Below are 24,870 nucleotides of genomic sequence, written 5' to 3'. Positions count from 1 at the left end.
GAGCTATAAAAGTGTTGTCTTTTCACATCCAATGCTGACCTCTCGAGCCCCCCACCTTAGGAGGAGGCAGCCATGTACATGAATTTAAAAAAAAAAAAAAAGGATGCTTTAATTAATTGCTTGCTTTAACTTGGCCATGATGATTTGGGTTGGTGGTGTTTTTCCTTCCATCTTAGAGATTAACAATAACTCTTGTACTGACTAGATTTATGTCAACTTTAAACAATCTAGTTTTGAAAGAGGAGGGAACCGCAACAGAGAAGAGGCCTCCATGAGATCCAGCTGTAAGGCATTTTCTTAATTTGTGACCAATGGGGGAGGGCCCAGCCCATTGTGGGTGGTGCCGTCCCTGGGCTGGTGGTCCTAGGTTCTGTAAGAAAAACAGGCTGAGGGAGCACGCCAGGAAGCAGCTCTCCTCTAGGTTCCTGCCCTGTGAGTTCCTGACCTGACTTCCTTGATGATGAACAGTGAGATGGAAGCGTAAGCCAAAGAAACCCTTTCCCCCCAAAGTTGCTTTTTGATCAAGTCCCACTGTACAGCAATAGGATCCCTAACTTAAATATTTCTCCTGAGGACTTTTCCAGAGTAGCAATTTGGTTATACTTCATCAGTACATACTAGAGTAGATAGTCAAGAGTACACATGATATTTACTAGATAGGTGTGGTATCAGCTGGCACTGATTAAAAAACAAAACAAAACCAACCAAACAAAAAAACCCAGGGGGCTGGAGAGATGGCTGGCTCAGAGGTTAAGAAGAGCACTGGCTGTTCTTCCAGAGGACCCGGGCTCCTTCCCCAGCATCCACATGGCAGCTCACCACTGTCTGTAACTCCTGTTCCAGGGGAATCTGAAAACCTCATTCAGACATACATGCAAAACACTGATGTACATAAAATGAAAAATAAATACATTTTTTTAAAAAAACAAATTTTTGTAGGTTGCTTTTAAAGAATTTATTTCAAATATTGCTATGGGTTAATAGAAATAGCAAAGAACCAAGGAATTAAAATGCAAGCTATGTAAAATGCCAAATAAAATCCAGAATCACTGGCTAACTAAAAGCCAAAGAAAGACACAATGCTCAACAGTTTAAAGTCCCACAAAACGGGTGGCAATTTTCAGTTATCAAAACTGTGGGTTTCATATTTTGTATCCTTTTATCAATCAAGAAAAAACTTTTTGAGTGTTATATAACACACATGTAAAATAAGTTACAAACGTACATTATAAACTTGTAACAGTAGTTGAAACTATAATACATGTTTCTCAGTAGGCAACAGGTGGCGTATTGTGTTGGTTGGAATGAGAATGGCTGGCCTCCTTAAGCTCATAGTCAATGTCTGCTTCCAGTTGGAAAGTGTTAGGAGGAGTGGCCTCATTGGAAGAGGTGTGTCACTCGGGGTAGGCTTTGAGGTTCCAAAAGGTGGAGCTATCCCCAGTCAGCTTTGCTTGCCCCTTGCCTGAGGATCAAGGTGGAAACTCCCCACTCCTGCTGCTTCGCCAGCCACGCCCGCCTCCCTGCCACACCCCCTCCCGTTGCCGGCCATGAATGTCATCCTCTGGAGCCACGAGCTCCAAATTAAATGCTTCCTTTCATTTAGTTGCCTTGGTCATGGTGTATTGTCACAGCAACTGAAAAGTAACTGAGAAGTTGGTAGGAGAGCACAGGCTATTGTTGTGACAGGCCCGACCATGTGCGTTTTGGGGGAAGACTGTGGAAGACTTTGGAACTTGGGACTAAGAAAGCAGTTGAATGCTAGGAGGGGCTTAAGGGGCTGTCCTACTAGGACCTTGAAGACAGTAGTGCTACGAGCAATGTGGACTACAGAGGTCCACCTCAAGAGAGTTCAGAGGTGAACAATATTAGCAACTGAGCTATGGGTCTTATGATATTTTGGCAAAGAATGTGGCTTTCCCTTGTCCTAAGAATGTGCTAGAGGCTAAATTTCACTTCAAGGCGGGCTAATTCTGATTCTGTCATATGGTTATTAGTAATCACCCTTATGCAAGTCAACATTAAAAACCAGCAAGCAGGGCAAAATAAATAAATAAAATGCACAGTTTGAGGAGAAAAACACAAACAGAAAATGTAATGTTAGAGACAGGGATTGTGCTGGAAGGGATAAAGAGAGACCTGATGTGAAACAAAGGAAAGAGTAGTTCGCTCAGAGTGAGACCCTACCCAGCTAACCTTCAACTTGGAAAGCAAGGCCTGAGGGGTTTCCTTACTCTAAGGAGCAACAACAAATTCAAGCTTATGTGGGTGTAATTCGAGGAGAGGGCCAGGTTCCGTCCCAAGCAGGCATCAGTGTGGCAGCCTTCGCTTGTGCTTCTGGCTGGTGATCTTCCTGCCTGGCTAAGGAATGCTGCTGAGGCCAAGTGAGTTGCAGGGGCATCCCTGCATGGCGTCCTCGAGGGGCCATTGCTTGAAGCTATGAAAATGAAGCCTGGAGTGCACGGGAGTCTTGGAGGTGCCAGAGCTGTGGGAAGGCTGCCCAGGAGAGCTGCATACGGGGAACAGAAGTGTGCTGCAGTCTGGAAAACTGCAATGGCAGAGCCTCCCAGCTGTTTGAAATCAGACATGACACTGTAGGATTTGGAGTTTTCCCTGCGCAGTTTTGGTCTGTCTTTGGTCTACTGTGTCCTCACGTGCCCCAATCCTCCCTTTTGGGATGATGAAGTATATTCTGTGCCATCCATGGTATGTTGGTAGCATGTGATTTGCCTTTTGATTTTACAAGGGCATACGACTACGAGGGTCCTCTGAGTTTCAGATGAGACTTTGAAACCTGCCATGAAAGACTTTGGGGATGTCTGAGGTTGGACTAAGTGTATTTTGCATTACGCCACAAGCCCACGGCAGCCAGAGAGTGGAAACTTCTTTTCAATTTCTGTGACAAGACATCATGGACTAGGCAACCTAGAAAAGAGAGCACTTAACCTGGGGCTCATGATTCCAGAGGGCTAGAGTCTAAGGCCATTGTGGGAGGGAGCGTGGTGGCAGGCAGGCAGGCAGGCAGGCATCACTGGAGCAGTGGGTGAGAGCTTAAGTCTTAATCCACAAGCCGTAGGCAGAGCTGCCAGGGAATGACAAAGGCTTCTGAAACCTCAAAGCCAACCTGGAGCAACGCCTCCCAATCCTTCTCATACCGCTCCACCAACCGTGGACCAAGACTTCAAATATATGAGCCCGTTGGGAGGGGCATTCTCCGTCTACCCGCCAAAGCTATAGTGCATACACAGCATGAAAGTAAAAATGGTGGACTTAGGAAGCCCTGCTGCCTTCTGACTTTAAAGTCAGACTTCATTTTTCTAAAGCCCTTTCATAACTACACAGTTAATTATTAAATATTGTTTTTTTAAAAAAAACATGAAAATAGTTTTTAAAAAAATCAAAACAAGCAAAACCTAAATTGGGCCATCCTGAGACAATCGTTAACATTTTGGTAACTGTGGTCCCCATCTTTCAGGGTCGTGAATGAGCTGTAGTAATTACGCCCGGGGAAAATGATGTGTGATTAATGATTGTGCCTATCTGGATTGGACAGCCAGTGATTAACACAGAATATGCTATTAAAGATTGCCCACAGAATATGTGCTTTAGGTCTTCTGCTATGTCTCATCAAAATTTCCCAAAGAACGATTGTCCATATATCATTTCCTAGTTTTCTACAAAAAAAAAAAAAAAAGCTAAACTGGCTAGTCTGAAAATCTGAAAGTTTAATTTCCATCTTTTAAAAAATCGTTACTTTTGTGTACGCCATGTGTACGCCTGGATTCAGAGGATGCGTTTTGGGAGTTGGTCCTTGCTTGCATTGCACTGAGGCGGGGTCTCTCTCGCCTCTGCTGCTCTTCTTCATACCACAGGCTGGCGGGTCCACCAGCTGCCAGCCTGTCCTCCTGTCCTCCTGTCCTCCTGTCCTCCTGTGCACACCTTCCATGTCTACGTCGGCATGCAGGGGCCACAGATGTATGTTACCACATCTGGCTTTTTAAGCAGCTTACAGGGATTGAACTCGGGTTGTCAGGCTTGCGGGGCTAGCTAGCACTTCGACCTGCTGAGCCACCTCTCAGGTCCCAAATTTTCTTTCTTTCTTTGTTTTTTTTTTTTTTTTAACCAGTGAGGCTTCACACATTTCTTTTTGTGGTAAATTGACTTTTTAACATTATTTTATTTTTTTCCTTCTGAAACAGGGTTTATCGCTATAGCCTTGGCAGTCCTGGGCTCGCTTTGTAGAGCAGGCTGGCCTCGAACTCAGTCTGCCTGCCTCTGCCTCCCTGGGTGCAGGGATTAAAGTTTTGTGCCACCACCTATTTCCATTAAAGTGTTTGCTTCTATCTTAACAATAGTCTGCTTAGTTCTGGTTTTCTTCCTTGATAATATTTAGTTGGTGTTTTTCTTTTTGTTTTTTTTTTGTTTGTTTGTTTTTTTTGTTCTTTTACTGCGAAGAGACACTATGACCATGGCAACACTCATAAAAGAAAGCTTGTAGTTTGGGCTGGCTCACAGCTTCAGAGGTTTACTCCATTATCGTCATGGCTGTGAGCACGATGGCCCGCAGGCAGACATGGTGCTGAAAAGATAGCTGAATGTTCTAATCCCAATCCTCAGGCAGCAGGAAGACAGAGCCACTGGGACTGGTTAGGCTACCTCCAGTGACAGACTTCCTCCAAGGCCACACCCCATAATCCTTCTCAAGTAGTGCCACTCACTGATCACTAAGCATTTAAACACAGGAGCCTATGAAGGGCATTCTTATTCAAACCACCACAAATGTGTTTTAAGAAAAGCTTTCTGTGCATGTATATGTGTATTTCATATATGTATAATGTGTGCAGGTCTGCATGAGCCACGTGTATGCAGATCAAAGGACAACTTGTAGTAATCAGTTCTCACCTTCCATCATGTGGGTCCTGGGGACTGCATCCAGCTGGGCCTGGCAGTAGGTACCTCAACCTGCTGAACCAACTAAGCTGGTCCATGGTATGCTGCTACACTAACTCCAGAAACCGTCTGTGTAGCATAAAAACGTGTTATGCAAGCATAAAATTATGCAAACAGACGAGGAGACACGTTTCCTACAGGGATTAGCTCCCTGGAAGTCCCTAGCAAAAACACCCTATTGGAATAAGACGTGCTCTTATAATCCTGCTTTCTCAGATGCAAGACTGGAATTGATGAGCTCCCTTTCTGCTGTTTCTCTATGATTCTTGAAACAGTACAATTAACTATTCAAGGAAACATTTCTAATAGATCACTAAAAGCTTTAGCAAATAAGACTAGAAGGAAAATAAAATTTTAGGAGAAGTAATAAATCAGATTCAGCATCAGGAATTGCTTGTGGAAAAACCAAACATTGTACGTAGTAAAAGGACAAGAGTTTTAGGGCTTTCTAAAGAAAATGTTTAATCAGGATCTGTTAGGATAAATGCTCTCAATATTCCCACTGCAGTAAAACTACTACAAAACCATTACCTAACACAGATGTTTATGAGAGGCAAAAAGAAGATAGGCAAACATAGAAGGTCAGAGAGTTTTGTATTATACTATAAGTTTTACAGACAGGCTAGCTCAAGCATCTTATCTCTAAGGAAAGATTGTAAATCCTTAGCAAGACAAACAGGAGGAATTCCTCTCAATGCTTAACTCTAGCGGGGGGGGGGGGGGGTTGTAAATCTTTAGCTGACCTAGTTCTGAGGATTATTAACCCCTAATTAACTAACAATAAACTATGTAAACAGACCACAAGTTTAACAAGCCCCTGGCCCTCTACTCGCTAAATTGGCAAACAAGTCACTAGTCCTATGTTTGCTCTGCTTAAGAGCTGTTAGGCCAAGATTTTTTGTAGACACTGCTTCTACCAGGTTACTGTTTCAGTTAAAATGTAAACTTTGTATTGTTGGTAAAAAGTCTGAAGGCTCCCGGAATTATGTCAGCTTCAGGTGCTTCTTTATGTAATCACTATATAAGTGCTAGCTTGACTTCAGTAAATTGCAGAGGATCCAAATCAACATTACATGGTATGGTCTCTGTCATTTCGTCTATCTGTGCCTTCCTGATATCCGAATTCTCTGATTTTCCAGAGGACACGGGGCACCTGACGGGGCTGGTCCGAGGCAGTATGCTTTGACTTTTGGAGCACAGACTTTTTCCCTTCTGTAGCCAGCCACCTCCACTCCTGCCCATTTAAAAATATGTAAAAGTAAAACATAATTCACAATTTTGATATTCTTCATTTCAATTGATTCTTGAATTTGCTTTTCTTTTTAAATGATTTAGGAGCAGACATGATAAGTATTCACAATGAGGAAGAAAATGCTTTCATATTGGACACTTTACAAAAGCAATGGAAAGGTCCAGATGATCTTCTGCTAGGCATGTTTTACGATACTGATGGTAAGTGGTATTTGCCCTGTAAAACATGATGGGGGGCTAGGGGGCTCAAGACAGGGTTTGTCTGTGTAGCCTTGGCTATCCCAGACTTGCTCTGCAGATCCACCTGCCTCTGCCTCACTGAGTGCTGGGATTAAAGACGTGCACCATCATGCACGCACGGCTACATGATATTTTTAAATGTTAATAAGACTTTAAGATGTTTGGTTCTTTAATTCTTTAGATCAACGGTTCTCAACCTTCCTAACGCTTCAACCCTTTAATACAGTTCTTCATGTGTGGTGACCCCCAAAGCCATAAATTTATTATTATTGTTACTTTATAACTGTAATTTTGTGTTATGAATCATAATGGAAATTGTTTTCTGATGGTCGTGAAAGGGTTCTTCACCCCCCAAAGGGGCTCTGACCCACCGGTTGAGAGCCTCTGTTCTAGATGAAATGCGTGTCTTCAGGTATTACGCTTTTCAGTGTGCACCTATGACTAGTACCCATGGTGTTCCCCGAGTCTCCACGTGCTTCACAAAGGGGAATCACAGGTGACCCTCTTACACGGGTCATAGGTTAGCATTTTATTAAGATGCCATGCATTACAAAAAGTATTAGGTTTGCTGGTAACAGAGTACAGATAAATTCTCTCTTCCAGGTTACAGAACAGGAGTGTAATTTTATTGATTTATTTAGGCTTTTCAAGGCAGACTTCCTGCGTCCTGGAACTTTCTCTGTAGACAAGGCTAGCCTTAAACTCAAGGGTTCCATCTCCTCTGCCTTCCACGTGCTGGGACCGAAGGTGTGCGTCCCCACGGCCCGGTTATAATTTTCATTATTATAAAAAACTACAAAGCAAATGTGTTTTGTAGTGTCTCTATAAGTATAACATATAGTGTAGTATAATATATAAATATACAAAGTGTGCATATAATCAAAGACATAGATCAGTCACATTTTTAAATGTCAAGAAATGACTGCTATTAATGTTGAACTATTTTTATTTCACAAAAATGTTTTTCTTCGCAAAAGTGAAACCTTTCTCAGAATCCTTTTAAAAACAATACCTTTTGATTATATATAAATGATATAATGTTCCTTCTACAACTTTTAATCCTAAAACCAAATATTAGACCATTAAATATGTTAGTAAGTTTCTACCTTTAAATGAAATATTTTCCTTTGGGTCTTAACACCTTTGAGAACTGTTATAATGTTCCTTAATTGACAGATGCAAGTTTCAAGTGGTTCGATAATTCAAACATGACATTCGACAAGTGGGCAGATGAAGATGTTGAGGACCTAGTTGACACGTGCGGTTTTCTGTACACCAAGACAGGTGAATGGAGAAAAGGAAACTGTGAAATTTCTTCCGTGGTGGGAGCACTCTGCAAAGTAGCGAGTAAGTATGGCTGCCTTCTTCTAGCCTGGGAGGGTGGGGACACAGGGTTAGCTCTGGAATACTTTCCTTAGGTACACTGTCTCTCAGCAACAGAGGGATTGACTTCAGAAAACAGCCTGATGATATGCTACAGGCTCTTACGTTTCAAAAGCGGAGCCAGACAGAATGTAATTCTATGTGCCTGCTCTCAGGAGTTCCTAAGAGCCCCAAAATTTCTTGTTTTCCAAAAGGATTTCCGTATCTTCTTTGCCTGTGATCCGACTGAAAAGTAGTAAATAATAAATAATGCATAATCTTAAAATTCTAATATTACTTTAAGGAATTAGATTCTCTACAAAACTAGTATCTTTGTTTAGGTAAACAAAATGATATTAAAATTGCAGCATACTTCATGATTTAGTCTGTATTAAAATATATTTTTCTGTTTAAAGTTTATTTTTCATATTTTAATTTTTGGTTTTTGAGACAGGATTTCTCTGTGTAGACCTGGCTATCCTGGAACTCACTATGTAAACCAGGCTGTCCTCACACTTAACAAAATTAACAAGTTCTACAATATTTTCATGTTATTTGTTAAACATTAAATATAATTTGTAAAATTCTAAGCAACCTATTTTCTCAGTAAGCAAACACAAAACACAAACTAGATATTTAAAACATGACTTAGCTGGTCACCAACCACAAGTTTTATAGCAACTCAGCTTTAAACAGTTTTGTTTTATTTCATCCTCTTTATGTATGTGGGTGTTGTGAACTGGGCCTGAAGAGATGGCTCAGCGGTTAAGATCATTGGTTGCTTTTCCCAAGGACCCTAGTTTAATTCCAAGCACCCATAGCAGCTCACAACTGTCTGTAATTCCAATCCTAAGGGAGCCGATGCTCTCTTCCAGCACCCAAGGGCACCAGATACATACATGGTACAGAGACATGCATACAGACAACACACACACACACACACACACCTTAAAAACATTGCCCTCTGACCTCTACACTGTATTAGGCAAACACTCAACCCCACAACCACCCCCATTCCTACGCACGCAAATCGGCTCTTTTCTTTTACTATACTTGAGGGCACCATCATATAACAAACACTTAATTTAAAAATACCTGAAAGGGGGCTGGAGAGACGACTCAGAGGTTAGGAGCACTGACTGTTCTTCTAAAGGTCCTGAGTTCAATTCCCAGCAACCACATGGTGGCTCACAACACTCTACAATGAGATCTGGTGCAGGTGTAGATGCAGGCAGAAGAATGTATACATAATGAAGAAATAAATATTTTTTAAAAATACCTGAAAGAGGGACTAGAGACATGGCTCAGAGATTAAGAGCGCGTGTTGCTCTTGCAGAGCATCTGGATTTGGTACCCAGCACATTCCAGCGAGTTCCAGGGGTGCTGGGGACCTCTTCCCACCTCCACACGCATTAGACATGGGATGCGTGGCACTTGCATGTGCGCACAACACTCAAATGCACGAACTCTCAAATTACCAACAAAACCACCACCAACCAAATCCACACCTGTTTAATTTTACATGTTTTCTACAGACTTTACACCAGAATTTTATTGATGTCTATTTTATTACCTCGCTTTTCATGAAGCGCCTTTATTCTTTTTCCAGTGACCAAGCCAGTGCGTTTTGTCAGGCATAGATAACTGATTTTCAGAAACTAAATTCAAAATAGCTAAGATAGACTTGATGACGCAGTGAAGATGGGGATGTTAACCTCAGAACAACTGTTTATAAAGTAAATCTTCTAAGGCATCCTTACATTTTTAATTTTAATTTTCTTTTGCATTTTAGTCCCATATGACAAGAAATACTTATCAGGTAAGTAACATTCTGATCTTAAGTTTTTCATATTTAAATTCTAGAATATTAATACTACTGTAGACTCACTTAAAATATTATGTAACAAAGAACTTTTTTTTTTTCTTCAGAATATAGGCAGGCCTCTTAGAGTAGGTCATCACGTTAGGGGCTGGAGAAATGGCTCCCTTCAGGTTAAGGGCACTGGCTGCTCTTCCAGAAGACCCAGGTTCCAGGATCCAGGATTCAGTACCCATAATTCACAACCTTCTATAACTCCAGATCCAGGGGACTGGATGCTGACTTCTGGCCTCCTTGACATCAAACATGTATAATACACAGACATACATGCCATCAAAACACCCATACATATAAAATATTAAAAAGACCTGACATTTAAAGTCCATCATGCATGAAAAGGACTCCTTTTAAACAATGTCTTTTTCTGTAGGACTACATACTGTGTAAAGGCTTCATCTCAAACTTGTAAGTACGGTTCATAAAGCATGTCTTATGATGGACCATAAGTGCATTTAGGACTCAAACCTCTTTTGTTTTCAAGAAAGGGTCTGTGTAGCCTTGGCTGTCCTAGAAGTCAGATCCGCCTGCTTTTACCCTGAGTGCTGGGATTTAAGGTGCGCTCCGCCACTGCCTGGCTTAACTGCATTTTTAAAAGGGAGCTAGTCTGACATGATTTGAATTCAAACTTACATAAGGCAAACATGGCCCCGATCTGTGTTACTGTAGCTTACCCTTATTGGGCACCATTCTACTCAGGTCCTGAACTCTTTGAAGCTGGAGAAGGGTGCAGGGGAGGGGAGAGTAATGCAAGCAAATTGAAACATGTGACCTACTTTGCCCTCTCCATTAATAGCTTAGTGGTTTTTACCATCTCACTACCTCTATAAAATATAAACTGCTCTGCACTTCCTGCCAGCGTGGAGGTATATATTTACCAGTGTGAAACTTCCACTTGGACATTCCCAATATTTACTATTATAAAAAAATGTCTCAATAAATGGATCACCTTACACAAACATGTTTATTTAGAGGCTAGAAAATTTAAAATACAACCTGTAACTTTGATAGATATTGGTCTTGGCACAGACTTGCACTGTTTTGCGTTCCCAGTAGCAATGGGTATCTGTTGTGAAAGTTTCCACTGTTCATCAATTAGTAATTTTTAACTTTTATATTATTAGGTATAATTGGGGCAACATGCATTTTGGAGGAGAGGGTTGGTTGGTTTCTTTGGTTTTTCCATGTAGCCTTGGCTGTCCTGGACTCTCTTTGCAGAGTAGACTGGCCTCAAAGTCAGAGATCCACCTGCCTCTCCCTCTCTGCACGCTGGGATCAAAGGCTTGCACCACCACACCCAGCTAATTGTGTGAAGTTGTTTGTTGCTTCCTTGTGGAGATAGGGACCGTGAGGCCCTGGAACTTGCCATGAAGATCAAGCTGGCAGGAACTAACACTGATCCAAATGCTTTTGCCTCTTCAGTTACATCATGTATTCGTCCAGCTTTTCACTCTGGAACTTTGTTAATGTTTGCACACACCATTTCCCCCTCATTGCTTAGCTGTTATTTTATAGACACTTTGCCCTTGCCTTTTTTATTTTTATTTTTTTATTCTTTATTATTATTAGTTTGCCCTTGCTTTCTAATGGTCTTCTACTTTGGAAGAACATGAACGGAGCCATCTATAAACATTCTCTTTTCTTGACTAACAGCAACTATATCCCAAAAATGTATGTCTTGTAACAGTTGAGGTAGAAACGATGCACCTTCTCAGTGGTAGACCTGTCACACTGCCAACAGTGAGGCATGGGCGCTGCGTGCTTACCCTCACGATGGCAGTGTCCACCGTTCTTTTCAGACATTCCTGTAGGCACATAATGAACTAATTTTATTTTTCTGATGTCATTTACTTATACATTTTCTTTTGTGAAATGTTTGGTCAGGTCTTTTAACTATAATTCTACTAGGTTGTTCTTCAGATTAACAATTTTTAAATAATTTTACATATGAGCTCTTTATATATAAAACTTGCTTTGTGCTTAGTTTCTATTAGTCTGCTATCATACAGCTGTGTGAATTATCAAAAATGTGAATTATGCTTTCATTTTTCTATAGGAAAACAAAGGGTAGCATTGTAAAAGAACCACTTCACACCTGTAATCTGGCTATTAACGGAGAAAGGAGGAAACAATGGCTTTGTTATCAGGGATGTGGAGAAATTGCGTTTGTGCATTAACATAAAAGAAAAGATGGTGCAGCCCGAGTAAAAGCGGGCAGCTATTTCTGGATATATATCCAGGGGAAGCGGGGACTCCACACGCCTGCATTCACAATTGTGGTCATATTTGTAATTGTCAAAACATGGAAGTAACTCACGTGTGTATCAACAGATGGAGGAGTAAAATATACCAACTGTTACTCAACCCCAAAGGGAAATACACTGACACATGCTGGAAAATACACAACTTTGGAGGACACAATAATTAATGCAAGTCAATCACAAACAGGCAAATGTGCCCTTCTTAGTGAACAGTTAACTTCACAAACAAATCTAGAATGACTACATAAGTATTTTTTCTCATGTCAAGAGCTAGGGAGAGGAGTGAAAGTTACTGAGTTTCAGCCACAGAACCTGTCTATAGATGGTTGGCGATAACTTGATTTACTTAGATCTAACTTAAAAAACAAAAGTAGTTTATGTTATTTGGAAACAAAGACAACTAACAGTTAATTCTGAGAAATGAATATTAAGGGGTTAAGCACTGGAATAAAAGCTCTTATTTCTTCTACGACCTTATGTTAGGTCCAGCTAGTCTAATAATGGCTGTCTACCAACAAAGTCCAGGAAGCCAGTAGCACTTCAGTCCACAAAACTGATGTCTCAGCTGATCCTTAGTATACGCTGAAATACCAAAGTAGGCTCTACTGCACTGAAGGAACACGCCAGTAAGAGGGCAGAGCAAAAGCTTTTTCTTCCACATCCTTCATTTAGAAAGTATAAGCCACTAAAGGTAGCTCTTCCTACCTCAAAAGATCAATATACCCAGCTATTTCCCTCCACAGATTTCTTACAAGACACACACACACACACACACACACACACACACACACACACACGTTTATTTACTTAAGTTTTCTAAGACAGGGTTTCTCTGCGTAGCCCTAGCTGACCTGGAACTCATTCTGTAGACCAGCCTGGCCCTGAACTTAAGAGATCTGCCTGCCTCTGCCTCCCAAATGCTGGGATTAAAGGTTTGCACCACTCCTGCCCAGCTGCTGTATATTTTCTAAAGAATAAAAGAACGTTTAGAAAGTTGTAAAGAAAAAGAGCAGACAAGTCTATCACAGATCTAAAAACCATGCAACAGACAGTGGGATAGCCCGCACATTTGGCTTTTAGACTCCGAGGCAAGTGCAAATTGGTATCTAGGTTAGACCTCAATCATAAAGCGGTAGCAAAGCAGAAAGATTTGAAGAAAAGAATTGCCTAATGCATTGACAGGCTTTAATTTAGGAGTAACAGCCACTTCAAACAAGGGAACAGAACTGTAGCAGTTTCAGTGAACAGGGAGTTCTCTGTGCAAACGAAAGATGGAAGGCCTGTGAAAGAGAATGCTGTGAAGGGGATCTGGGGGCGATGGAGGGGTGCTCTCGGTGTGTTGAGCACCTGCGACACGTCACTATATATCACTACAGGCCACTACAGACGAACCAGGATAGTTAGACCATGAAGAAGTATTTCACACGGAAGAGAAAGGCTACTCTAGTGCATACAGCAGCAAAAGTTTGGAGCTTTTGCTATTGCTTGTTAAACAGACTTGGGAATCTTGCTTAAATCATGTCCAGAACGAACTGTGTACAGTAGACAATAGCTTTAAATAGTTTTAAATGATAGATTGTAGTTTTGCCCTCAATGACACATTACAACTTTGGTACGAAAATGACACTTTTAGAAGTAGCAGCTAATAAAAAGCATTGCAACTCACTCATAGGAAACTTACAGAACATGAAAGAACAAACACACTGTGCCCCACCAATCATAAATGCTCATACTTAAACTAAAAGGTCTTTTAATTTTGGTTAAAAATGTGATTATGTATCTGTAAACAATTTCAAATTACCATGCTGCTCTTTCAGCCTAAAATTTACTGTTTCTCCAAATCTCTGTAACCATGTCACCACTAAAGTGTATCCTACTAATCATGTTATTGCGCACCAACAGCCTCAGCATGTCCACAGGGGTCAAGTCAAAGTGTAAATAGAACAGTTCGGAAGTCTTCACTTTTTTGAGACACAGTTGACCTCAAACTCTGTAACTGAGGATGTCCTTTAATTATGTGTTTCTTTTTTTAAAGATTTATTTTTTTATGTACACAATGTTCTGCCTGCATGTACATCTAAAAGGCAGAAGAGGGCACCAGTTCCCTTTACAGATGGTTGTGAGCCACCATGGGGTTGCTGGGAATTGAACTCAGGACCTCTGCAAGAGCAAGCAGTGCTCTCAACCTCTTAGCCATCTCTCCAGCCCAGTCCTTGGTTTTTATACTGGTTATCCCCACAAGACACTTGGCCAGATTTATCCCACTCATCTCTAACCATTTTAGGTAACATTTTAAGAAGCACCAGGTGAAATACTGTATGTAAATAAAAATTTATCTGCAAAGTTGTGAATAATTTTGAATCCTTTATTAGAACATGTAAAACAGCTACCATCCCAATTACTAATTTGTTAAACTGAATTTTTATAGAAAGATCCAGAGTTTTGAGTAGGCAACAACTAAAAGATTGCACACTTGCAAATTTCAGGAATCCACAAAAAGTTTTTAACAAAAAACCCACAAATCCAAAGGACTGTAGCTCTTAATACTATTTCTGTAAACAAATCACAAACATCAAAGCCAGACATACCATCAATGCCCCACTGATGAGTGGGTATGAATCTAAAATCTTGGTTTTCAGTAAGGAAGGGGAAAAGGATGTAAGACAGACCACAGAAAATGGCATCAGAAGAGCATAGATATAAAAGGTCTTCTTTGAAAAATTCAACTATGGCTATTTTTCCCACAAATTTTTAAAATTATTTTATTAATTTTTATGGTGTATACACACGATGTGCACCATGGCATCCACATGGAGGTCAGAGGACAACTTGCAGCGGTCAGTTCTCGCCTCTCCCATGTGGGCCTGGGTTATCAGTCTTAGCAAGAACCCTTACCCACTGAACCCTCCTGCCTACCCAGGAAAAGCATGTAACTTTTCTCACCAATTGGGAAATTCTACAAAAAAACCAAATACATGATGAAATGACAATGCAATATGCAATATTTCTATCCTATACTGACTGTCTTTTTCTTTTCTTTTCCAGATAACCACATTTTAATAACAACTCTGGTGATTGCTAGCACAGTAACTCTGACAGTTTTGGGAGCAATCATTTGGTTCCTCTATAAAAGAAATGCTTGCTCGGGCCTCACCACGTTTTCAACCTCACCACAATCACCTTACAATGACGGCTGTGCTTTGGTAGTTGCAGATGATGATGAATATGCTTTTCAGCTGGACTAAGATTTTGGTAATATCAGACCAGCATATCAAATACACTGACAATGATTTCCTATGCAAGATTTTCATATAAAAGTTGCCACAGAAAATGGAAGCATTTATGATTCCTTATTCTTATAACAATATTTTCATATACTGGCTGTGACAAAACATTAACATTTTGGTTCATTAAAAACAAAACAAAACAAAACAAAAACTACCACTACCACCTAGGTTTTAGAAAAGGAACAACCACAGATCTAACTGACGATTTTCATTGAGTACATAAAAGCTCCAAGTACAATAAAGCTGATAAAACACAGCTCACTGCCTGGTCTTCTTTATTCCTCTATCCATCAGTTACATTTTATCCTTTAACAGCTCCACTCCTTACTAATAGCACCAGGATCAAGCTGGACGGAGCCTGTACATTTCAACAGCTCTTACTGGCTATGGTGAAAATCAATTCCTTTGTAGTTTCCTTTTAAGAGGAAGGTATTTTTTAAGTTTTAATACTCCAAACTCCACACTTGTTCACAGTTTCATTCTTGTAGATGATTTGGGACTATTATTTAATTCTAATCAAATAATTCTGTTATAGAGTCTTTCAAAGAAAGCACTACAGCACTAGTGAGATGGTGGCCAGCTAGGTTAACCTGTGTGTCCTTTGACCAACGGTTTCCTAGACTACCCTTTTATCTTTTCCTACACAAGGCTGATCATCTGCCACACTGTAAGAAAATTAGTATCTTTTGATGGCACGAAAACCATGCATGCCCCAAAGGGGGAGGGGGAGACGGGACACAAGTACAACTCCAGGGATTATGTTTGGGTTTTGGTACACTTATCACACTTTTAAAGACAAGAGTAAACAATCCATTGACAACAAAAAATGAAGGGAAGCTTAAGTAATTCTCACTTCCTTTAGCAGTTTTCAGTCTCAGAAACAGCACTACTTCTTCTGCTACATGCTGTCAGTGGCCCCTGTGAACCAGGAACACCTTCGCATCACAATTAGGGACACCACTTACTTCAGACAGTCCATGAAGCGGAGAGAATCTTCAAACTGGCATTTAGTAGCACTTCTAACCACAAAAAGGGGATAGGTAACTTACCGAGAGCGACGTGACACTGAAACAGCCAATGGTCTACCAGCTGACACCAGCTGTAAACATTCGGTAAGATGTCTACCTCACTGATAGCGATTCAGAGTGCTAATGGTAAATGCTCCTTTTCTTCCCGTTCTTTTAATAACTGGTATCAATGCTATTATCTCCAGAAGACTGATTCATGTGGCTAAGTTAAAATTAAACACGTTTAAAATTCATCCACTCAATTGTATCAGCCGCATTTGAAGTGCTCAGCTCACACGGTTTGTTGTCATGTGGGGCAGCACGCAGAACAGTTCATTAGGAAGTAGCACCAAGTAGTGCATCTGTAGAACTAATTTAGACAAGTGCTACCTAACGGCATTCTAAAACGTTCAGTCTGAAGTTATTTAATCAATGTGTGACTTCATTTTCAACTGTCTAGAGGCACCTGGTAGTAAACGCTCAATCTTAATTTTATGTGTGTATGGTTATATATGCTGGCAAAACACGTGTGCAAGGCAAGGGGGACAACCTTGGATGCCATTCCTTACCAGGTGTGTCTGGCTGGTAAGGTAATTCTGGGATCTGTGTATCTCTGACCCCACAGCACCATGCGCAACAAAGACCAGTCTAAACAACAACAACAGAATCTGAGGATCACGCTATACTGAGCAGTCTCCCTGGCCCTTCATTTTTTTTACACATTAAACCACTAATTATTGGTAAACTGTCAGATGAACCATCACAACCATTATTTACTTTTAGCATTAACAGTAATAAGATAGCCTGATTGGGTGCACTCAGAATGAAGAAGCTGCTACACCTTGTCAATGGCAATGGGATTGGGAGAAGTATGCAAGGCCGGCCTAGCGCATGCCAGGCGAGAACATGATCGAGCCCAAGTCCTGACACTGTGCTTATTTTAGGAAGATATATGTATATAGAGTGAACATTTTAAGTTACATTTTTATTGTTTAGTCTCTTGACTTGTTTAACTTAAAACTAATAACCCATGAGTCCTTCCTCATCCCCGCTTCTGCTTTCCGTGGTGTGCACCGCGCACACACCTGTGTACAGGCCTGTGTACAGAGCAGCACGAATAAGGCTGGCGGGCTCTCACACAAACCCAGCATTGTCCCGACTTCAGCTCTTCACAGCACTGGGGCTTTGTAGACACAGGGGCCAACAGGGACCTAACTCCGGCCCCAGGCTCTCACAGCACACACTTACTATCTACTGAGACATGGCCTCCCAGGCCCACCCCGTATCCTCAGATGGCCACGTTAGCACTTACCAACGAGTAGTTAATAATACATTACCTATGACTGAATTACAGAACATTTTTGCCGTGTCAGAATTTGGTGGGTTAAGAAGCTAAATTTTAAAATGAAGTTTATAAAAGTATTTTTTATTTCAAATTCAGTTCCTAAGGACAGAAAATATTTAAATTAGCATTCTTAAATTTTGTGCTTTTGCTTAAGACAATGCACTGAAAGCAAAAGTTGAAAGCATGTTCAGGGGCTGAAGAGATGGCTCAGGGTTAATTTGAGTGTCTCTACCACTCTTACAGAAGACCTGGGCTCTGTCATCGGCGCTTACACAGCAGCTCAAAGCTACCCTGACTCCAGTTCCAGGTGATCCAAAGCCATCTCTGGCTTCCGAAAACACTACAAGGACGTAGTGCAAAGTTATAAATGCAGGCAAAACACTCATACACGGAAAATAAAAAAATTGAAAAAATATTTGAAGATCACTGTATGAAGTTTTAACTAAATTCTTCTCTAAGGAGTTTAGAATTTCTCGTTGAGAACCAGTTTAAAAAGAAAAGAGTTCAAACTAAAATCAATCAGTATCACTTTATTTCAAGCCAAGATTTTACATTAAGACCAACAAACTAAGATAAGTGTAGGCAAACTGTTCATTCACATTTGAGAAATTACATGGTTTCTATTTAGGTTTTGCAAAAATTGTTTGTTGCCACAACATTGGACTAATGTGAAACCACCGAAAGTGTAAATGTATATCGTAAGGGCGTTGACAGTGGAAATAGTTATGGAAGTTTACACAACTTATGACCATAGTGCAAACTCATTCATGTTGAATAATTCATCTGTTTTGCAAAGGTAGTGAAAAATATTAACAATCATCAAATAAATGCTCAGAATTACCAAGGAACAGCTAAAAATGACCAGGATCCAAATAGGTTATTTGTATTTCTATATAAAGTGACAACACTAAAAAACACATTGAAAACCAGTGTTTTAAACTTTGAATGTGGGCTTTAAAAAAATATTCTGTTAACTTGAGATTTTCAATAATTTTTAACCAAATATCATTTGACTGGCAATTGATATAATTAACAGCTGTAATATTCCTGAAAGGAATACCTACATACCATGGCCTATCAAATATAGTCTGCATTTTTGCAAATCAATACAAAAATTATCCATCATTTCTACATCTTTTACATACTTTTTTCTTAAAAATTAGGTTTTATTGCTAAGTGAATTTAGAATTCAAATTAAATTTGGAAACCTAATATAATAATGCTCTTCAAACTTCCCATTCTTTAAAAAAAAAAAAATTAAACACTGGAAGTAAATGATTATCAAAATGTGGCTGTAACTTAAGGCATTTAAAAAGGAAAACTAATTTAGGTGCCATTGGCATTTTACTTCAAAAGGACATTTTATCTGACTTTTTCACTAGCAAGAGACTAATACACAAACATTTTTTTTTCCATAAATATGACTACAGTAATCGTAACACAGAAAAAAGTTGATGAGCATTGCTTAGGTATTTAAAACAAGGGTAATAATGCTTTCCCACTCACCGGAAAGAAAAACTGTTTTTGATTACATATTATAAACATAAGAGTTGCTGGCCAGTGTTAAAAGGTCCAGCTGAAGAATTTCAATTCAGCAACACTTGAGAATGAATATATATTTACATTTATACATGTATGTATATATATTCATTTTTATATATAGTCAATTTATCTAATAGGCATTCCCTCACAAAATTATTCATACTTAATTGCCAGTTTTAATAAACATGTTCACAGATCATCCATTTGTCTTAAATGAAGTTAGGCAATATCAAATGTTCTGCTATGGTCTCCATCTTCTTCAGAATCATCCTCTGAAGCTGTTGAGAGAAAACAGGATGATGAAGAATGATTTTTAAGAGGTACGATAATGACTTGTAAACATGAAGCCAGAGCAGCAATGACTTGTAAAACAAAAATCCCAATTTAGTATACTGTTTGGTCGAAATGGTAAAAGTTATCATGATAGTGTTAGGGTGGCTTGACTGTCGGTGATACCCATTCACAATATCCCCACCCCCACATCTTTTTGTGATGTTATAGTTTCCATAAAATGAAAATGCTTAAAAATGTAGTTAAAGATCATCTTTTAAGAAATGTTTCTGAGCCCAGTTTGTGTTCACAGTAGCTAATGATATGTCTATAAACATACACCAGAGGAAAAGTGAATTTGAGGCAAGTGCCCTCACACACCTGAGTAGAATCTGGCTTATTACCGCTGCATGTTTGATGCATCCGATGAGAGTGAAAAAAAATGTACATAGAATAACAGGTTATGGATGTTCTTGCAAGTTACATCAAAGCTATGTCTATACAATGCCAAGGAAAAGCTCTATTGAGTAAAGTAAAGCTTTATATAGACACAGCCTAGCTTAATCTGATTCAGAAAAAAACAAAACAAAACAAAAAACCAACAACAACAAAAAAACCTGCTGTTGAGATCATCCCAAATGCTCAGAAACATCATTTTTTTTAAAATAACATTCCTAACCTCAATTTTTTCAGTGTCTATTACTGACAGAGAATTAATATAAAGCATCCTGGAATGCCTTTGAGATAGCTAAGGCAGTAAGAACCTATGTATTATATAACCTGATTATATGTTAGAGAAAATCCAAGTTCTTTGGAATAAACATCTAACTGATAGCTCTTCAGTATTAGCAAGAGCAGAAAAGCTTAATGTGTACGTACTCTAGGATACTGGATCAACTCAGAGAAAGGGCAAAAATAACTGTTAACATTTATGGATAAATCTACATGTAATAAGTCATAGCTAGCTCATGACAGACACAAAGCCTGTGGTGAAGTTCTGTACCACAGGGTATTGCACTGAACAGGGAATGTCCTGTTTTCTGGGTGACTGACTCCACAGAACACAAATCAGCTGATTTTCAGATTATAACAATATTCTAGTAATCTGAGATTCATTTGAGGCACCACCACCTCCCCCGTCAGCTGAAGTTGTATGCATTTTACCTCCGTCTTTGTCTTCTCTCGCATATAGGGAGAAGACCATGCCATGTTTAGGAATTTGAAATGAGAGTATTTTTTAAAAGTTAAGAAACCTTGGGGAAAATAAACTAATGACCACCATATCATCTACCAAAACATAAATTATAATTTTCAGAAATAAAGCTAAACTTTTATATAAGAGTATAAAAATGTACTCTTATATAGACATTTTTATGAATGTTATAAAGTTAAAAAAAATCACAGTGAATATCAGTTCTAACTGGCTATTTTCAAATATATTAATTAAAAAAAGAACTAAAAATGTGCTGTCCGATTTTATTCCAAATCCTGTCAAAACCTAAAATTAGACATAACAATACTTCTTTCTAGAAGGTCATGTCTTAAAACACTGAAGAAGTAAAAAGTTTTTATGAGGACTGGATCCTTTTCACATTATTTCCAAAGGATGCTAGTCTCCTACAGGTATTAATCTTACACACCTTATAGGTATAACAGGTATTCTGAAGACGGAAGTGCATAATCAACATGAAAATACACATCTGAGACACTTAAGACTGTACTGCTAGGTCTGGTAGGCATCAGACGAGTTTAATCTTCCCCAGAAACTGTTCTAAAGCCATTAGTCCCTGTGTGGCCTGAAGCAGCACAGACGTGCTGTAATACATCAGAAGACAGCAGGCTGGGGAAATGCCTGTAAGACCTGGATTGTGTGCCATCACTTACAGAGCCTCACAATGGGATCCTGAGAAATCCGAGCTGCCTATGTACTAAAGGTCCACAAAGAACTATCTGTAAGTAAAGAAGAATAAACAAAACCCTTCTGTCAGGGGCTCTGGCCTCTTTTTCTTATTTTCCTGGAACCAAACACAAGCCTAAAGAAAACCTTTCAAGATCTAAAACTGAAAAGTAAATTTTCTTCATATATTAAAAAATACAAAGCCTTAACAAAAATTATTTAGTAGCTAAGTTTGTTTTCCTTTTAATCACAAATAATAAAATCAGAGTGGTTTAGTGAAAATATTAGTGGCTAACATTACCTCCTTCCACAACTTAAGCATAACTTAAAAAAAATATTTAAAGAACTAGAGTCTATTGTCCAATCCATATTATCCAAATCAATAATTATAGTAGTATTAAGCCTAAAACCAAAGCTCAATTTGGTAGAAAAAGAGTACACTTAGGTTTTTTTTTTCTTCTTCTGTGGGTTTAATTTGCAAAAGTAAATTCAACAAGTCTGGGGAGGGAAAATTCCACCTACTTTCGAGATCTTCCATATGTGCCTGAAGAGTTCTTGCAAGGTTAATAAACTAGAAACAATGCAGAAAGAAATACAGTAGTTTAAATGTTGCAAATGGATCTAAAGAGAATCAGTATAGGAGATTTATTTGTACGTAAAAGTCAAACACCATCTTAATCCTTTAAACAGGGTCTTTCTTCCCCAACAACAGAAATTTTAACATTAAGGATAGTATGTTACATTTTATATAATCACTATTAATCCCGGGGAAAACAGCATCATGAAATTGGGAGCAAATAAAATCAAACAATTTTATCCAATAAAATACTGTCTTCCTAACACTTTAAAATATTATGAAATCAAGGAAGGGAAGAAGCAAAACTTTGTTTTCTGGGTCCAAATGAACTGATGTTTGCTTGCCTAAATTTGATTGCTGTATAGATGTATACAACTCAATGCTTGTAAAATAAAATACTAAAAATAACTCCTACTGTAGTCTTAACTTTAACTTTTTCTTTTGTTTTCAGAAATGCTGAATTCAATAGACCTTCCTTATAAGCTTTCTATGGTTTTTTCATTCACAAGAATTAACACACCATTTTAGAAATTATTTTATGGTATTAACTCCAAATAGGCTCACATGACTTCTCAAGTACTTAAAAATTAACAGAAAACCTAAGAGCACCCATAATTACAGCACATCAGTTTTATTGTTAGAGTTTATCAACTGAGTCACTTCAATATCTATGTAATGAGGAAGCACATGAAAGTAGTAACTTAGAATAGCAATATGATTTTGAACTATACTTGTTATCATTTTAAAGATGAAATCATTGTACATTAACATGAACTTTAAGTTTTATATATTTAAAAATTATAAAAATGTTTAATTTCACATATAGTTTACTGAATCATGAACACATTTCAAGATAGGAAGTGTTTAGAATGTTGCAATAAGACAAAAATACACAAAATGGACAAGGCAACAGAGTGTAAATTACTTCTGATTCACTGAGGCAAAGAGCACTGATTAATTATAAATACCTAACAAAAAGCTAGCTTAAAGATACAGTTAACATTGAACATTGTTTACGGCCACTAGTCCCTTTCTTAGTTGGTAGTATTAGAAAAGGGTAACCCTTGACAGAATAACAAACAGTTCATCTTTCATATTCTTTTGGCTCTGGAACTCAATTTCACATTTCTAAGATGTAATGCTAAGGGATTTCTTTCCATAAATTAAAAATAATGTTTTTCTGGGTGTTTTCAATTCTGACTGTTTCTCCTTGAAATATTTCACTTGCAAGAGCTGAAAAATCACTTCTCTAAATGGCCTAGGACAAAATTAGGATATTTGTTGTAGAAGACAGCACTTTCCATTAAATATAGACTATTTACACTGTTAAGAAATATTTGAAAGTAGGGTCTCCCACAAAGGAATCAGGATATGAACACATGAGACTGTAACCTCCCCTTTCCCCAATGCCATACTACTTACTCGAACACGAGTGCTTGGTTCAATTGTATTTCCCATCATATCAGAAAAGCTTTGTTCACACAAGTGCAGTAAGACAACAAGGTAGAGACCAGAGCTGATAAACTCATATTCAGCCTTAAAGGAGGAAGCAGAGAGAAGAAACAGAGAATGAAAATTAGGATTGTGACTGATAGCCACTGTTTACTGATAAACTAAAGGAAACGTATTCAGACACAGCTTCTAAAAAGGTCAATCTTTCCTCAATCTATCTCCTTTTAATCATTTATATAAAAGTTTACCCTTTAAAGCATTTAATAAGGTAATATTAGCTTTCTATAAAGCTAACAGATTTCCTTTTATAAGGGACTAATAATTATTTCAGTTTACTTAAAAAACTTACTGCTTCATTTAACCTAAATCTATAGTGTGTACTATTAATTTACAGCAAATGTGATACACAGCGGTTTTGGTTTTGGTTTAGTTTAAAGGTGATACATACAAACACACACTGATATTGGCATCCTTTTTTGGCCACCTTGGGACTAGAAGACTCAGAAACTGATAATAGTTTCAAAACACAGTATTATGTGTATCCCCCTTCTTTATCTTTCCTCCTTCTTGCCTTTTTTGGTGGTCCTGAAGAACGCACTTAGTATCCTAGGAACGCAGACTAGCATTCTACCAATATAAACACAGCTCTGGGAAAAAATTCATCTGTCCCTTTAATTTTTATAGTGAAGAGTCAATTGTATGTGCTTTGAATAACAAACACATCTGAAATTAAGAACTGTATGCTAATATTAATTTTTTAAAATGTTCATCAAATTCTACCTATCATTAAAAATTGAATTTAAATATTAAAAAGTTTAATGATTTTGACATTTATTTTAACTGAATAAAATCATGTTTTGGTTTTTATAATATACACGGTTATAAACTAGGCATGCTGGCACACACCTTTAATCGCATCACTCAGGGAGGGGGAGGGGTTATAGTCAGGCAGATCTGAGTTTAAAGCTAGCCTGGTTTACACATAGCAGGATCCAAGTCATCCAGAGCTATGCTATGAGAGCCTGTGTCAAAACAAAATAATCCAACAACAATCAAATGTATATGCTTAGCAAAAGATAAAATGGAAAAGGAGCAACATTATATTAAACTAATCACTTAAAATTAAGATAACTCTAGCCACTAGAATCCATGATTCATATATAAAAGAAGTCCAAGTCTTTACAATGACTAAACCTGTGTAAGAATGCAGATCATTCAAAAGATTAAATAAAAATAAAAACTTTTAAATGAAAAACATGTGACTTAGTTTAAGAGAGTCAAACATCTAAAGATGGCAAGAGAGAATAACTGTGACTTCTCTTTGGAGGAGACAACACCACATTTCTCTGTATCGCTCCACCTTTCTTAATTTCCTTATTCTTTAAGATATTAATGTTCAGCTGCCTACACAGGTGCCTGAAAATTTTAACATTATCACTGTACTGAGTGAGTTTCTTTTGCACAACTAGCTCATTAGAGAATGAAACATTATAATCGGCATAAAGTAACACTATACTGCAGCAGCTACTGTTTTATTCTTCTGATCAGTGATTCCT

General features: G+C 38.5%; 2 protein-coding genes across 15 annotated transcripts in view; one reads left to right on the top strand and one right to left on the bottom strand.

Annotated features, from left to right (window-relative positions):
• Cd302 (CD302 molecule) overlaps positions 1-15,480 on the top strand; it is a 31,714-nt gene extending 16,234 nt beyond the window's left edge. Inside the window, exons 3-7 of one of the 3 annotated variants that reach the window (XM_060390245.1) lie at positions 6,283-6,399; positions 7,615-7,785; positions 9,593-9,619; positions 10,050-10,084; positions 14,983-15,079. In XM_060390245.1, coding sequence (XP_060246228.1) covers positions 6,283-6,399; positions 7,615-7,785; positions 9,593-9,619; positions 10,050-10,066 — 332 coding nt within the window. In that variant the 3' untranslated portion in view covers positions 10,067-10,084; positions 14,983-15,079. Of the gene's footprint in view, positions 1-6,282; positions 6,400-7,614; positions 7,786-9,592; positions 9,620-10,049; positions 10,085-14,982 lie in introns of all 3 variants that reach the window. The other 2 variants (XM_021639216.2, XM_060390244.1) reach the window with 2 other exon arrangements.
• A 2,608-nt stretch (positions 15,481-18,088) lies between these two features.
• Positions 18,089-24,870, bottom strand: part of Marchf7 (membrane associated ring-CH-type finger 7) — a 41,630-nt gene continuing 34,848 nt past the window's right edge. For 4 of the 12 annotated variants that reach the window (XM_060390241.1, XM_060390242.1, XM_060390243.1 and 1 more), the window contains 3 exons: positions 23,285-23,398; positions 21,808-21,856; positions 19,255-19,794 (listed from right to left, as the gene is read on the bottom strand). In XM_060390241.1, the coding sequence (XP_060246224.1) occupies positions 19,652-19,794; positions 21,808-21,856; positions 23,285-23,398 (306 nt within the window). In that variant the 3' untranslated portion in view covers positions 19,255-19,651. Of the gene's footprint in view, positions 19,795-21,807; positions 21,857-23,284; positions 23,399-24,870 lie in introns of all 12 variants that reach the window. The other 8 variants (XM_021639194.2, XM_021639115.2, XM_021639202.2 and 5 more) reach the window with 6 other exon arrangements.

The sequence above is a fragment of the Meriones unguiculatus genome, chromosome 8 (genome assembly GCF_030254825.1).
Source record: "Meriones unguiculatus strain TT.TT164.6M chromosome 8, Bangor_MerUng_6.1, whole genome shotgun sequence".
In the NCBI taxonomy this organism is placed as follows: domain Eukaryota; kingdom Metazoa; phylum Chordata; class Mammalia; order Rodentia; family Muridae; genus Meriones; species Meriones unguiculatus.
This window is presented reverse-complemented; position numbering and strand designations above follow the sequence as displayed.